The 15,712-nt window shown below is 38.4% G+C and overlaps 2 protein-coding genes across 2 annotated transcripts in view; both read left to right on the top strand.

Moving 5' to 3' along the window:
- Positions 1 to 884: 884 nt before the first annotated feature.
- zfand4 (zinc finger, AN1-type domain 4) overlaps positions 885 to 15,712 on the top strand; it is a 31,092-nt gene continuing 16,264 nt past the window's right edge. Inside the window, exons 1-6 of the mRNA XM_041789803.1 lie at positions 885 to 1,211; positions 3,083 to 3,393; positions 7,592 to 7,667; positions 8,718 to 8,785; positions 12,436 to 12,622; positions 12,946 to 13,093. Coding sequence (XP_041645737.1) covers positions 3,210 to 3,393; positions 7,592 to 7,667; positions 8,718 to 8,785; positions 12,436 to 12,622; positions 12,946 to 13,093 — 663 coding nt within the window. The 5' untranslated portion in view covers positions 885 to 1,211; positions 3,083 to 3,209. The remainder of the gene's footprint in view (positions 1,212 to 3,082; positions 3,394 to 7,591; positions 7,668 to 8,717; positions 8,786 to 12,435; positions 12,623 to 12,945; positions 13,094 to 15,712) is intronic.
- LOC121511205 (E3 SUMO-protein ligase ZBED1-like) lies at positions 13,101 to 15,255 on the top strand. The gene is made up of 2 exons (XM_041789805.1): positions 13,101 to 14,270; positions 14,519 to 15,255. Exons 1-2 carry the CDS (start codon positions 13,875 to 13,877, stop codon positions 14,528 to 14,530), a joined length of 408 nt encoding a protein of 135 aa, XP_041645739.1. The 5' UTR covers positions 13,101 to 13,874; the 3' UTR covers positions 14,531 to 15,255.

The following is a 15,712-nucleotide window of genomic DNA, read 5'->3' as shown; positions in this document are numbered from 1 at the left end:
GTTTTTGCTCGGATTTTATGTTTTAAAAACTAAAATTAAAAGCAGGAAATGAAGCTGATAAACCATGGTAATGTAAATGAGATACAGCAGCCAGATATTCTTAAACCATTTCTTCAGTAGGTTGTGTGTAAAAGCTCAACGAATTGTAGCAGGTAGAAGATTTTTAAAATGTTTCCTTTATGGCAAAGTTGTTTTACCCTGATAGGATTGGTACCTTTTAGTTGTACCAACATTTAAAAAATATTGACGAAGAGTGTTTTTAAATTAGAACCAGAAATTTTTACTTACATTTTTAGCAAGGATGTGGACATGGCTAGATGCATTTTTGAACCAGTGATACAATTTGATGAGTTTTGGACAATGTATGAACATTTCCCTTGTATGATCTTTTCCTCACAAAAGTCCCTTCTTTTGGTTTGTTGCTTTATAAAACGTAGGGAATTAGGGAGTTAGCTTGCTGTGCAAAACATTTCAGATTGGTTTAGAAATTGCAGAATTTGCTGCAGCAAGTAGTCTGATCATCTTTTGCTCAGATGTGCTGCTTGTCAACAGGCGAGGCAGGCTGTTGCTTCTGGCACGGGCTGGAAGGGGGCCTTGATACTGATGTATAAAAGTTGTTCAGACCTAAAATTTTAAATTATAAAACACACAATTTAGATCAGATGCATGAGGACCCTTTAACTAAGTCTATGAGGGGCCCAGTAATTTCTGCGGGCCTGCTCTGCACGATTCAAATGTATAATTCCCACATTCAGACTGGCTTCTCTTTAAACCGCATTAAAAGTAGCTCAAGTCACACTCAACGTGTTGTCCCGCCCACTTGCCCTTCCCCGTCGCTGGTTGGCTCGCGAACCTGTCAATCAAACGTAGTCATAAAGGTGTTGTTCGGCAGCCTTTGACAGGTACAAAGATGTCGTCAACAAGGGCACCACAGCCGCCGACTACAGTGGACCGTCTCGTTTGTTCTGTATAGTTTTTTTTTTGACGTCTGTCGTCATGATATGCTGCTTTATTTTAAACTTAACGGCACACCCGACATCTTCAAACGACGGGAACGGACCGAAACCCTCAAATGCAGCCTAGCAGCCTGCTAGCCATTCACCCGAGAAAGGAAGTCATTGTTTGAGTTGTAGGCTAACATGGCAACCAAAGCTAATGCTAGCAGCGTCGGCTAGACGAGCTTCACGGCCGTTTTATTGCAAAAGATACTGGTAAGTAATCTTAAACACCAACATAGTAACGCGGACTAATGCTTTGAAATGGTTTATGAATATTACGAGGAACACTTTATGCCTGCGTGACCTTTCTTTGCTAACATTAGCACATTTTCATCTCCATTCATCACCGTTGTCAGGCAGCTAGCTAACCTAGCTGTTCGCGTCTTTATGCTGGACTAGCCCATTGCTTCTGCTTTTTGCGCAGTTTGTTTTATACTAAAAGATTAAATGTCACTGGAGCGAGACTGCACAAAAACTCACCTGTTACATGTCGATAAGGACGCATTTCTCCAGACAATAGACGGTTATGACAACTCTTAATTATGTCTATATCAGGGCCTTCATTGTATAGCTAACAATTAGAATTCATCGAAAGTGTTTACCTTATTGGTGTCATGAGAGGTACCTTAAGCCCCCATTCAGTTTATGTCAGTTAAAGGGTTTTAAAGTCCTGTGACCCGCTACTTGCGAAAATCTATGTCCAAAACGCACGGGGTCGAAACAATAAACCTGCCACATCAGTCCCATATAGATATAAGACTGTGATGACCCCTTGGCAGGTGGCACACTGTATTCTTCTTTATGCATAACTTCAGATGTTACACAATAAGCTCTCGTAACTTTTTTCTACTTAAACGTGAACGTATTTGGATTCTTGAACAACCTTCTATTATCAAATCAAAAATCAGGTGTTTGTCCTTTCTTTGCTTTTACTTCAAATCTACCTTTTGTATTTGTTTGATTGCCTTTTTCTTTTCATTAAATCTGACTATGAGAAGACACTATTGTGTTTATTCTAAATGCATTTTAGAGTTAAGTCTTTTGTCCGTCAGATGACATAAGAGGTGACCCGTCAGAGGCAGTGGTCAGCCATAGGACACCTCATACCAGTGATTGGCTTATGTAACACACCTGATCTTCTTGAGTTTTGGCCAAGGACTTAAATACTGCTCTGAATGTTTAATGAAGGGTTATGCCTGTCTACTGTCACTTATGCCATGCCTTTCAAACAAATGTACCGCAAATCGCAATGGAAGGATGGTCTCAGTTTTACCTGAATTATATTAATTTTTTTTTAGCTTTTTCTAGCACTTTTTAGGATGCATGAAATTGGATTTTTGCTGGATTTGCTGATATGGAGATATTACAGATTAGTTTTAACCAATATGGATATTTAAATATGTAGTTCAAACATAGAACTTTATTCCTAAAACACATTGAAGAGTTTAGGAATGAACAAAGAAACAAACTTCATACCTTGAAACACTCTTTGAATTTTAAGGAACAAGAATGAACAAAGGAAAAAGACCTCAGCTGGTTTTGGTGTTTGACCTTCCTTAAACTCCACAAACTTATTTGTTCATACAGCTGATTGATTGGTTGAAAGCATCAGCAGAAATGTTCATACCTGCTACTTGTAATATTATGCAAATATTGACATGTCCCCCTAGTACTTTTGGTGTTTTGATATAACTGCAAACCTTTACTAAGGGGAGAAAACTGTATGTTGTTAATTATGTTTATAAACAATTTGTTCTTTATGAATTTTGCATCCCTCCTCAGTATATTTTTTACATTCTGACCCATAGAAATATTTTTCCTCTGTGCAGAAGTCTTGAAACATTCATGCACAGACCTTGGATCTCTTAAATGGTCATCCCAGTAGTTCGTATATGAGCATGAAAAAGTCACAAGTGCTCTGAGAATGCAAAGTCTACTTTCAAATGTAAAAATTTAGTGCATGAGCTATCGAAAATTTGTTGAAGGACATTCAGAATTTTGAATTGGAGGGTCATGATGTGGTGTAACTAATGAACCCTTGCACAACATTGTGGAAATTATAGTGCTTCTGTATCTGTTTGCAGCTTACGTGGTGATCCTGCATAATGTGCGACGGTCCTGAAGCCAGTAAGCAGTCCCTCTCTCCCTCATCTTGGGCTGGCCCACCGGTTTAACCATCTTCCCACAAAGTCTCTCTTCTGAGCTGCCAACATGACAGACAGGAAGGAGCCACCCTTCTTCAACGATGACAGTGTGGGAGCTTTTCAATATAAGCTCCCATTCTATGACACTATGGAGCTCTTCATAGAGACCCTGACAGGGACCTGTTTTGAGCTGCGCGTGCTGCCCTTTGAGGCCGTCATTTCAGTCAAGGCGAAGATCCAAAGGCTGGAAGGTAAAAAAGCCTCATGTGTAGTCTGCCATACATACGTAGTATCCATGTATTTTACGCGTTGGCAAAATTGTATATTCCTTAATATTTTTGTTTGTGCTGTTAATGTAGATCAGATATGATTATGGTAAATTCGAAAATATAAATACCCCAGCATATAAGCTGTTTTTGGAGTCTCCCAAAGGGGAAGAAGGTTTTAATTGTCCATCTGCATGAGGATTCTAATTTCTTTCAGCCACAACTTGTAAATGTGTTGGCCTTTTAGTAGTATCTGTTTTTGCCATGTAGAGTTTGTGCATCTTGTAGCAATAGTACAGTGGTTGAGTTCAGTCTGCAGTGACTGTTGTCAGACAGACTCGCAGCTCACTTCCCTCCACCTGTCATTTGTCATTCTTAACTGAGGAGTATTTTCAGTCAAACCAGCACTCCAAAAGCTTTATTTATTTAATGGTTTACCCCTTTTATTTTAAATTCAAGATTATGATCTAATGGGGTAGAAAAGCAGTTAAAAAGTGGCACCGGCCCCTGATGTTCTGGTTTGTGAATAGTAATGTGTCACCTTGCAATACAGAATGAATGGTGTCAATCACATCAGTTCTTGTGTAGTGTGTGACAGTGGCAGCTGCATACATTTACGGCCGCATTGGTATACAGGACGCAGCCAACTTTTTATATTCCATAAGGTTTTAAGGGTGTCTTATTCTCTGGATTTTACAGTACCAGACTTAGTTAAGTTGAAAAGAAAGGATACCATTGATAAAACTATAATACTCAGCCATGGTTACTGCAGTCAGATGTACAGTATTTATCCTATAACCTACATCTCGACTTGTGCTAATTAGACTCATTGGTTTTAATTTGAAGTTAAAATTTTGGGATGCAGTACCACCTTCAATTTTCAATCCATTGTGGTTTGTACTAATTAAAAAAGATTCAAATTAAAGCAAAACAGGCTGTGATTTATGCTTCAACAGTGGGTGTTTAATAAATGTCAGTGAATCATATTAAAAAACATCCAAAGAAGGAAAGGTCCTGTTGTTACCTGACTGTATGAAATGCAGCAACCTTTTAATGCAGTACTTAAGATCTCCCCCCCCCCCCCAATTGAGTGAGGTGGCTTATTTTATCAAGGTATCTTGATAAATATAGGAGGTAACTCATTTTGTCAGGTATGAAGCTCTGTGTGGGTTCAGGTTGCTCATTTTGTGAGGCAAGGCAGTCCATTCTGATGCCTTGGGTAGCTTTTGTTGGTGGCTAAGCTTGCTCATGTCCTCAAAGGTAGTTCATTCTTTTGGTTGTGAATAGAGATGCATCAGTTGTGAGTAGGGGTGGGTAAAAATATCGATTAATCGATGCATCGCAATATTTCCCCTCTCAATTCAATATCAATTCAGCAAATCCTCTGAATTGATTCACTTCCTGGCCAGTGGGGGTCACTGTGCATGTGATTCGTGTTGTATAGATGGAGGCCGCACTCGACCAAAAAACAAACAACCATAACCATGTTATGTGAGGTTTATCACAGCTTCCAAGAAGAAAGAAATATTATTAAAGTTTACATGCACTTTACTTTTTCAGTGATTATGCAGAACTGTCATGTTTTTTACTCTTGTACTCCTTATGCACAAATAAGTTATCATTTGGCAGATTTTTATTTTCAGATGTTTTATTGCTAAAAAATTTGAGGTGCCTTACCACATATGTTCACAAAAATAATTATTAAAAATTGTCAACAGGTCATTGGTGTATTTCTAGTTCTTACTGAATCAACATCAAAGCATTTAAATCAATATCAAAAAATCCTATGTTTGATCCAGCAGTAGGGATGAGTATCGAAATCTGGTACCAGTACCAATACATCTGATACCTACCAGACTGAATTACAATACAGATATTGATATTTCATTTCAATACCCCACTGCCTAACCTTGCAAAGCAGATGGATATGCCTGTTTCCATGTTTCTCACTGGCGAATCCATCTTGCAAAGCTCCCGTCTGAACCATTTGGGCCCAGTTAGAAAGTGACAGGACCGATCAGCGACGAGGGGCACTACTTTCAGGCGCGACGGAGTAATGACGCAAGCAAGCAGCAACAAGAGGCTGGTGCAGTTAAGAGCTTAGCGTGGATGCTGCTAAAATGTCAGTTTTATCAGAACTTGACGGCATTTCTTCGTTAAAAGAAGAACAAAGAACAGCATTGAGTTGTTTTCTTTTCAAAAACGACAAAACACCCTTTCCCAATATCTAAGGTTTTCCAGATGGATGTGTCAAACAAAGCCATCTGGTGTGTGAAGTTACCCACCACCCTAAAGTGACCCTCTTCCACCCAAATGAAAGAAAAGATAAACGTTGTGGAATTTGTGTGATTTATATGTTAAGTTACACTGGTTTTCTTTTCTTATCCCATGTCCAACTGACATCTTATAAAGATATAGTAGTTCTGCAAATCATTTAAGATACCCAGACAACTTTTATTCCCCTGCTCACTTTTTTTTCGCTCAGAAGTATTGATTTAGGTACCGTTAAGGCACCAGCACTGTATAAAAAATATTTATTTAGCACCAGTATCAGAAAAAGCTCATATGATACTCTACCCTATTCAGCAGCTAGATATACTGGATGCCAACATGAAATTGATTGGGCACAACAGATAAACACTGATAACTGATATCTGTTCATTCCACATTATTTGGCTGAGGGTCAATGTTTGTATTCAGCACCAGTATAGGCCAGTATGGTGTTAAACTGATGGGTCTGTGCATCCCTAGTTGAGATAGCTCTTTGGTAGTTCATTGTGTCAGGAGAAGTTGCTTTTTCTGCCAGCTGAGGTAGCTTACTTTATCATGGGTGATATGCAAAGGCATCACCTAACTGCTGCAAAGGCATCACTTACTGCTGCAAAGGTGTCACTTAACTGCTGCAAAAGCATCACCTAACTGATGCATTGCTAAAACTAAAAAAATCAAGGAAGACAAGCATATTGTCAAACATTGTGTCAGACATGTTGGGGTACCAGCCCAATGATCATTATAACTGTTACTAGGAATGGAAATGGCCATTCGATAAATCTATCATCTATCATCATCTTTTTTTCTTTAATTTTGCAAATACCATTTGAATGTACCTGTGTTTTAGGTATTTTTCTATGCAAAAGAATGATGATGATCTCAGTATGACAGAGCACCTATCAACACATAACAACAGTTAAGATCTGCCATTAATTTTCTAAGAGTAGTGTTTTTACAGATTCATAATCCCATAGCTTAAAACATACATATAAAAGTCTTTCTTATCCCAGGAGAGATTTCTGTGCATCCAAAGCACATTTTGCATCTCCCCTGGGACGACAGGGCATCCTTAATCTTGAGGGTGAGGTTGCTCATCCTGTTTAAGGTAACTCATTCTGTCAGGTGAGGTAGGTGATACAGCTCCCTCTGTCTGATGTGGTTCCTTATTCAGTCAGGTAAGGTAGCTTTCATTTTGTCCTTGTCAGTCCTCTGCTCTTTGTAGATCAAGATGACCTAGAATACCTACTTTATTATGTGCTGACTTCAATTTTAGTCAAAAAGGACTCTCTTTGCTTAGAGTTTGAGGAGGTATGTCAGTGAGCCTGTGTGTTTTTTGTGAAAGCGTAATACCACTATGCTGTGAAAAAAAACACTGCTCTCTCACTAATGCTGGCTACCCTCCAAGCACTGGGTCACAAAACTGCTTTATGTGGGCTTAGAGAGCTGCCTGAATATGCATACACTCCCTCTCATATCAAGGAAAAGCTATAGCGAGCCTTTTGATTCACAAAGGGTGTCATCGCTCAACCAGTATTCTGTTATCTTGATCCATTTGCATTTATATGCAATACTATAGAGAGCAATAATAGACGTACCGAACTCATGTATTTGGCACTATGGTTTTAAGCGTCAAGAGCTTAAGGTGTGTAAACACTTTAGCTACATATTTTTAAAGCTAAACTCTATAAGCTGTCAGTGCTTGTTTTTTATTTGTTTGTTCTTTTCAGCAATTACAGACTTGGGTCTTTAGGGGGCAGGCAAGGATCATGTTTGGTGCTTTATGGATATTTGTGCTCTAAACTTCCCTTTTGCTTGTCTGTCATATTAATGAACTTAGTCCATGAAATATGAACAGGTTTTTTTCAACTTTGGTCATTTTTCTGTCCTACCCTCTCCCCCACTGTCTTTAAAGGTATCCCTGTTGCCCAGCAACACCTCATCTGGAACAATCTGGAGCTGGATGATGAACATTGTCTACATGACTATGGGTACATGTATTTTTCATTGTCCTTTTATTCCTTTTAGGAGCACATAAAAAGAGGCAAATCAATCAAACAAACCTAGTTAAAGCTATTTCCTCTTCAAAAATCAGCCTGTGTGGGATTTGTTATCTATACACTTTATGCTGTTGTGCTGACCATGTCCTTTTCTTGAAAATTTTTACAAGCCTGAAAGATACAATGCAAGACAACATAGGCTGTGATCAGACACTGATGCTTTGTGGGCTTTTATTGTGGATCAACTCTCTGAGCATGCCATCTTCTCAATGTCTTCAACATCTTACTTTTTTCCTGAGGAGTGCACTGAACACCTTGAGTTTAGAAATATTAATCAGAGTTAAAAAGTTACATTTTCCATCAAAATTCAGTTAAAATTTTAAAGACCTTTTATTAAACTTCACAGAAAAGCAACGTTAGACTAAGGACAGGTGATTTGATGGTTGCCTAGCAACAAAAAGGCTGCAAACTTCTCTATATCAAATGGTAGGCTTCAACAAAACAAGCAGTGTAACGTGCTTCTCATTTTGCAGCCTGCATCAAGCTCTATTTATGAAAGGAGACATATTGGTCACATTAAGAGAGCTCGCTCCTGCACTCTCTTGTCAGTTTATGAGATGCAGACCTCAGCCTCCAGTGCTTTGCTGGCTGCAGATGGTGGTATTGTTATGAATGCTTGTCACTTAATTTTCCACTTGAACAGCCTCTGGCGAGATCTTGCCCGCCTATCATACTGCAGCACGCTTTTGAAGTTGTAGAAGCAGAGAGGAAGGGCAGGCAATAAAACATCTGTTCATATGAAACAAATGATCAAATGGAATCCCCAGCAGTGCACTTTGGTTCATCTGGAAATCATCCTGACCATCAGAAGGCTGCTTACTTTAGACCAGATCCTCCAAAGTAAAGCTTTTAGCGTTAATGCAAACATGTTGACTCTTGTTATTTCCTTTTCTCCCTTTAGACTTCTGCTCACTGGGGAGCGGGTTGTAATAATGTTGACTTATTCTGCTGTGTTGATCATCGCTGTGTTTGTGTTTGCAGCATTGCAGAGGGCTGCACTTTGAAACTGATCTTGGCTATGAGGGCAGGCCCAATTAACACCAGAAGAGGTAAGAAAAGACAAAAGAACAATAGTTGTGCTATCATGATGTATTTTGTAGGCAAAACCTGAAATTTAGTGTGGCATGGGTTCCCTTGGTGCTGAGCCAAAAAATTGAGATTTTTCAATGGGTTGTTTTTGGATCATTGCTGAAACAAGATCTGTGTCCATTAAAAGTTTATGAAACTTACATGTTTGTTCATAAAGATAATCTTATAGATTAATGATGTAACAATCACATATGGTTCATACATATAACTGACAAAAATAAAAAGCTAATGTCATGCTTTATTGAACTACAACACAATGGACTGAATTTAATGTCATCACCTGAGGATACGAGTGAGCAGCAGGCTCAGCTGCTGCAATTGGGCTGATGACTTGTATGGTCCGGACAAATGCTGTAGTCCTAGTTAGCTGTCCTCTAGCAACCGTCTTTATTAAGCATGAAAATATATGCTATTCAAAGGCAGGCACTTTTCAGATGTATTTTATGTCGTGGGATGAAACGTTAAAATGTCTTGAGCTTGTGTTCACCACAGACCTTATTTCAGGCATTTAACCGAAAACCCAGTCAAAAATCCCATAGACTTGCAGACAAGGGAACAGGAAGTGCTAAAATGCTAACTCACTTTCGTGTTTTAGGACTCATTCCTGCACCACTCTATTAATTTACATGATAACTATAAACCTGTAATATTATGAAATACCTAACCAGATAACCTGATTGAAAATATACTGGTTTACGGCATCCAACATGCCCGCTCGTCAGCCCCCTCTCACTACACCCACACCCGCTGACCGGTCTGTCAGAGATTGATGTCCCCCCAGTCCTAGTCCCCATCATTTTAGTTCCTCTTTTAGTAATAACATACAGACTGCTGGACTTGGACCCTCTGACTCTCCGAAACAATCACCTATTTCGGTCATTATTACCCCTAGAGAGCACACCAACTACCACCATTTAAAACCCTCCTCAGGCGCAAATCTGCATAATCTTAGACCCATACTCTCATGTAAACCCCTGGCTCCTTCTTCCCAACCGTCACAAACACCGGCACTTTTAAATGTTAGATCTCTTTTAAACAAGTCCTTTCTTATTAACAACTTGATTTTAGATTATAATATTGATTTTATGTTTTTAACTGAAACCTGGCTCAGCATTGATGCACCTGTAACCCTTATTGAAGCCTCTCCCCCTAATTACAATTTTTCTTATTCTTTTAGACAAGGAAAAAGAGGTGGGGGGACAGCCACAATTCTTTTAGCACGATATGGTTTTAAAGAAATTTTATTTAATGAATACACATCTTCTGAGCATTATTCCTTTGTTTTTAGCAGTCCTCCTATTCTATGTTTAACCATCTACAGAACACCTAAACGTTGCGCCTCCTTTATGACAGAAGTTTCAGAACTGCTCTCTTTTATCCTACAAATATGATAGAGTTGTTATTTTAGGTGATTTTAATCTTCATGTAGACAACCAAACAGACTCTTTTAGCTCAGAATTTTTAAACCTTCTTAACTGTATGAATTTTAATCAACACGTAGCACAGCCCACCCACAACAGAGGTCACATTTTAGAACTAGTTATTACTTATGGCCGGTCAGCATCTGTGACCTCTGTTGTGGACGTTGGCTTGTCTGACCATTTTTATGTCTTTTTTAATGTGAATGATTTTAAGCAGCAGGAAATACCAGTGCATACTGTCAGGAAGCGCTATCTTACTGCTGAAGCAGCTGCAGATTTTATTGACATTGTAACTGATATCCCTCCAAATGTTTTACCATCCTCTTGTAGTCTTATTGTGAACAATTTTAACAGTAAACTCTTGACTTTTTTTAAACATGACATTCTTACCATTTTAAACTATTCTCTTTAGACAAGTGTATTCCCTTCTGCTTTTAAAACTTCTGTTATTAAACCCCTTCTGAAGAAAAGCAATCTGGATCCAGCAGTAGCTGGTAATTTTAGACCTGTGTCCAATTTGCGTTTTTTAAGTAAAATTTTAGAAAAGATTGTTTTAAACCAGTTAAATGATTTTATCAATTACAGAAATAATTATGAAATTTATCAATCTGGTTTTAGAAAAAAACACAGTACAGAGACAGCTTTAGTTAAAATTGTTAATGACCTCAGGTCCAACATGGATAATGAAATACCATCTGTGTTAGTTCTGTTGGACCTCAGTGCAGCATTTGATACAGCCGACCATGACATTCTTTTAAACAGACTCCGTAATTTTATTGGCATCTCTGGCACTGTTTTTAACTGGTTTAAATCTTATCTTACTGACAGAAAGTTTTATGTGAATCTTGGGGATTGCTCATCCAAATTTTATAACCTGAAGTGTGGTGTTCCCCCAGGTTCAATTTTAGGCCCTACTCTTTTTAACCTTTATATGTTACCTCTAGGAAATGTCATCAGGAGGCACGGCATCAATTTACACAGCTATGCTGACGACACTTAGCTTTATGTTGCTGTGTCTCCTGATGACACAGGGCCACTTAATGCCCTTTTTAACAGTATTTTAGATATTAAATCATGGATGGCAGAGAACTCTTACAGCTCAACCAGGACAAAACTCAGGTTTTAGTCATTGGTGCAGGGGATAAGAGAGAGAAACTGGCCAGCAAACTCAAAGCACTATCTTTTAATCTGTGTCAGCAGGCTAAGAATTTAGGTGTTTTATTTGACTCAGATCTTAGTTTTGAACCATATATTTGCGATATCACCAAGAAAGCATTTATCATTTAAAGAATATAGCCAGAGTGCGACAGTTTCTCTCTCAAGCCAATGCAGAGACATTAATCCATGCTTTTATTACCTGTAGAATTGATTACTGTAATGCTCTCCTTTCTGGTCTCCACAAAAAGAAAATCTCATATCTTCAGCTCCTCCAGAACTCAGCTGCAAGAATGCTGACAAGGACCAGAAAGAGAGAGATCCCATTACACCAATTTTGAGGTCTCTGCATTGGCTACCCGTCTCTTTTAGAATAGATTTTAAGATTCTTTTATTGGTTTTTAAAGGTCTTAATGGTCTGGCTCCTTCTTATTTATCAGATTTGCTTATACCCTGCGAGCTCAGTAGAGCCCTCAGGTCTTAAGAAAGTTCTCTATTAACAGTACCCAAAACTTAAACTTATGGTGAGGCATCTTTTTATTACTACGGCCTCCGTCTGTGGAACAGCCTACCTGAACACCTGAAGGCTGCACCTAATGTTATTGTTTTTAAAAGCAACCTCAAGACCTACCTTTTAAGCCTAGCTTTTAAGTAAAATTTTAGTTTATCATTTTAATGTTGTCTCTTTTAGGTTTTATGTCATACTTTAACTTTTAGGACTGCCTTTTAGTTGTTTATCCTTTATACAGTTTTATTGATCTATATTTTATTGTTCTTATTCTTATTGTAATGTCTTATTCTGTTTTTATTTCATTTACCATCACTTTGTTTTAAGATTTTCACCTAACCTCCAGTGTTTCCTCATTTGGAACTTTACGATAGCGTTTCCTCAGTGCGCACATCCTTTTATTTTTATGTTGTGTGTAAAGCACTTTGTGCTACATTGCATTGTATGAAAAGTGCTATATAAATAAAGATTGATTGATTGATACGGCATTCTCAGATTTTAACCACACATCTTCTTCCTTTGACAGTAACTTTGGAGGATCCCATCAAAGAGGTTGCTGACCTGATGGAGAGTACAAAGAAGGAGAGCTCAGAGAAAAACTTGTCCAGCAAACAGGTTACATTTGTGGTCTATCGCGAGGGGGACCAGCTGAACTTCTTCCGAGTTGTTGACAGGGGAGATGGCACCTTGACCCCACTCTCTGAATCTCTGAGGTTTGGAAACTGACATTATATCAACATTTTTTTGTTAAGTGAAATCGTAAGAATGATGTTTTACTGTGTGCCCTAATTCTTTATCATAAAAGAAATGGGCCAGTATTTCATTACCTTAGTATAGTATTATTATATAATCATTCACCCAGTGTGGTCATTGTTTATTCAGTTGTTATGGATAGCTGTAAAGCTTATTTCATGTCTATTGTAGCAGTAAGTATTTCAAAGCGAGCAGGGCCACTGTACTGAGGAGGTTGCAAATAAGCAGACAGCTTTGTAAGACCACTGGAAGGAAGACTATTACTGCCTCTTTTATCTTCTAGTGGTGGCTCTGTGTACAATATGTGCACAGAAGAAGAGGAGGACGGAGCAGCTTCAGCAGCTGCTCAGCACATCCTTGAGAACTCCATCACCATGAACAAAATGAAGCAACTCAAGGCAAAGATGGAGGACATGAACCTCAGCAAGAAGGTTGGAGGCCTACACACTTAATTTTCATGTTATTTTTAAAGGGAATACATGCTATGTAAAACACAAGTACCTTAGATCAAGCAATAAGATGACCACTAGGATTGGGCAGTATCCATGTTTAAATCACCGTGAAACCTTTCCAAAATTTTCCCCCAGTGTACAGTTTTACTGCCAGGTGTTTAAAAGCTACACAATAGAAGAAGCAGATGGACCAAGCACTTGCTGACATGTACGCGCAAGCACAGAGCGCACCCTGCAGACGTTTCATTCAATCCTTTTACAAAATGCTTTGTGTGTAAAAAACAGATGTTTATCACAGAAGGATATATAAAGTTGTAACATTGTTTTCATGCAGGTAAACTGAGTAACATCAGGACATGAGACCAAAAGCTTTGTCTGTTTTCTCTCTCTGCATAAAAGCACACACTCTCTCTCTGTTTCCTCTGTTGTTTAGAGGTAATAGAAGAAATAATAATCCAAAACCATTATCAGACAGGATGTAGGAATGTTAAGAAATGTTTTGTGTGCTTTAAACTGATTAAGATCGGCCGTAAATATTATTTATTTTTGTTGTTGTGATTCAATAGTTTGCTCTGTTTAGCGATGGGCAAAGTTTGTAAAAGGTTACAGACTGCTTTAGCACCCAAAACAACTAACAAGTGCCTTTAACTTTATCTAAAAGGGGTAGAGTTTAGGGATGCAACGGTACTCTGTAAAATATTGACAAAACGTGTTAGCATGGTATGTAGAACAGAAGCCTGCCATCTACTCCGCATAAACAATGGACAAAAACCTGATGAGTCACATCAGCAAGGACATGGCAATGTTGACTGACGATGAACAAAAAATGGCAGAACTCATTGAAGTACTCAAACCATGGAAAACTGTGACAACTCTCATGAGCAGTAAAACAACCCCCACCACATCAATGATCCTCCCTCTGAAAGAAATGATTTTCAAATCCATGGCACCAGGAGATGAAGCAGCAGTCAAAGAGGCCAAAGCAGCCATTGCACTGTACCTGGAACAAAGGTACACAGACCCTGATCTTCAGAAGTACCCCCAAAACACCACAGCCTGGGACCCCAGGTTTAAATCCCTGCCTTTCCTCAATGAACCCTCCTTTGTCAGACTCTACAGGGATCTTGCCACAGAAATCCTGGAGCATGAACCGCAGGTATTATTTGATTATCTTGTTTTGTGTGATTGTATGGTTGCATATTTAATTATTATTTTTATTATCAAAAACTGCATATGAATTATTTACATGACATACTTGTACATGTAATTTATGTCAAAAGGATAAAACAAGAAACAGCAGTAGCGCTTATCTCCATTTTGATAATTTAAATTGAGTTCACAGAAGCTGAGTAGACATCTATGGCTTTTATTATACATCTCAAACATTTGCCATTGTTCTTTCAGAGGCAAGCATAGACAAGGCCATCCACAGAGGGACAAGAGCCACCGTCCCTCCTCCAAAGAAGAAGACATCCATGGAAGAACTATTTGGAGAGGTTTTCAAAACACAGGAACAGGTCAGGCCCCTAACCCAGATAGTTGAGGATGAAGTCACTTCATACAGGTTAGCAGACTCCACTGATGCTGATGCTGATCCTTTCATGAGGTGGAAGATAAATTAGAGCAAGTTTCCCCATGTCACGAAAGTCGCACAGCATCACCTCTGTGTCCCAGGAACTTCTGTTGCAAGTGAGAGAATTGCAAGTGAGACATTGTCAATGCAAACAGCTCTCGCCTTGCTGCAGAGAGTGTTGACAGGATTATCTTCTTACAAAAAATCTCACAATAGCAGAGGAATAAATAGCTGATTCGCATACTGGCTAATTGATATTGCACTGTACATCCTGAATATAGCCTGTAGTGAAGTATTTTTATGTTCAATTTGTAAAGGATAAAAGTGCCCTTTTTCTTTTGAAATTGGTTAATTCTCTTTTTATACTACTGTATAGTGTGTATACCAGTAGTCAAGGCTAAGATGCACTTTAACATTTGAAAGTGTTTTTGTTTACATTTTGTATGTTTTAATTTTTTATACATATTTTATACTGCTTTATAGTGTATACACATAGTTAAGGCTAAGAGGCACTTTAACATTAGACAGTGTTTTTTATTTACATTTTTGTATGTTTTAATTTTTTATACATATTTGATAATACTGTATAGAGTGTATATACAAGTAGTCAAAGAACAAGAGACAGTTTACCACTTGAAAGTGTTGTGTTTTATAACTGTTAACTTGAAAAAAAAAGTGTTATATTATTCAGTACACCAGTGACACTGGAATTTGTTTACTGTGAAATGCAGTTTTTACTGACAAGCAAAATAAAGAGCTACTTTCAGGAGAAATAAAGTTGTTCTCTTTATGCACGAAACACATAACGAAACTGTGGCCCAAAAACAGAGGTACGGACAGTGGGCTACCTGTGCTGTTGCACCCCTAGTAGAGGTATGTTTAAACATTAAAAAGAAATAGTCCAGTGGTTTGAACTTCACCTGATGTTGTTGCTGCTGCTGCATGCAGCGTGTATGGTAATTCACAGTAAACTTCAGATCATTTCTCATTACTGATTAATCACCAGAAAGAAGAATTGAAGTGTT

Source organism: Cheilinus undulatus, linkage group 6, assembly GCF_018320785.1.
Source record: "Cheilinus undulatus linkage group 6, ASM1832078v1, whole genome shotgun sequence".
NCBI lineage: Eukaryota > Metazoa > Chordata > Actinopteri > Labriformes > Labridae > Cheilinus > Cheilinus undulatus.
This window is presented reverse-complemented; position numbering and strand designations above follow the sequence as displayed.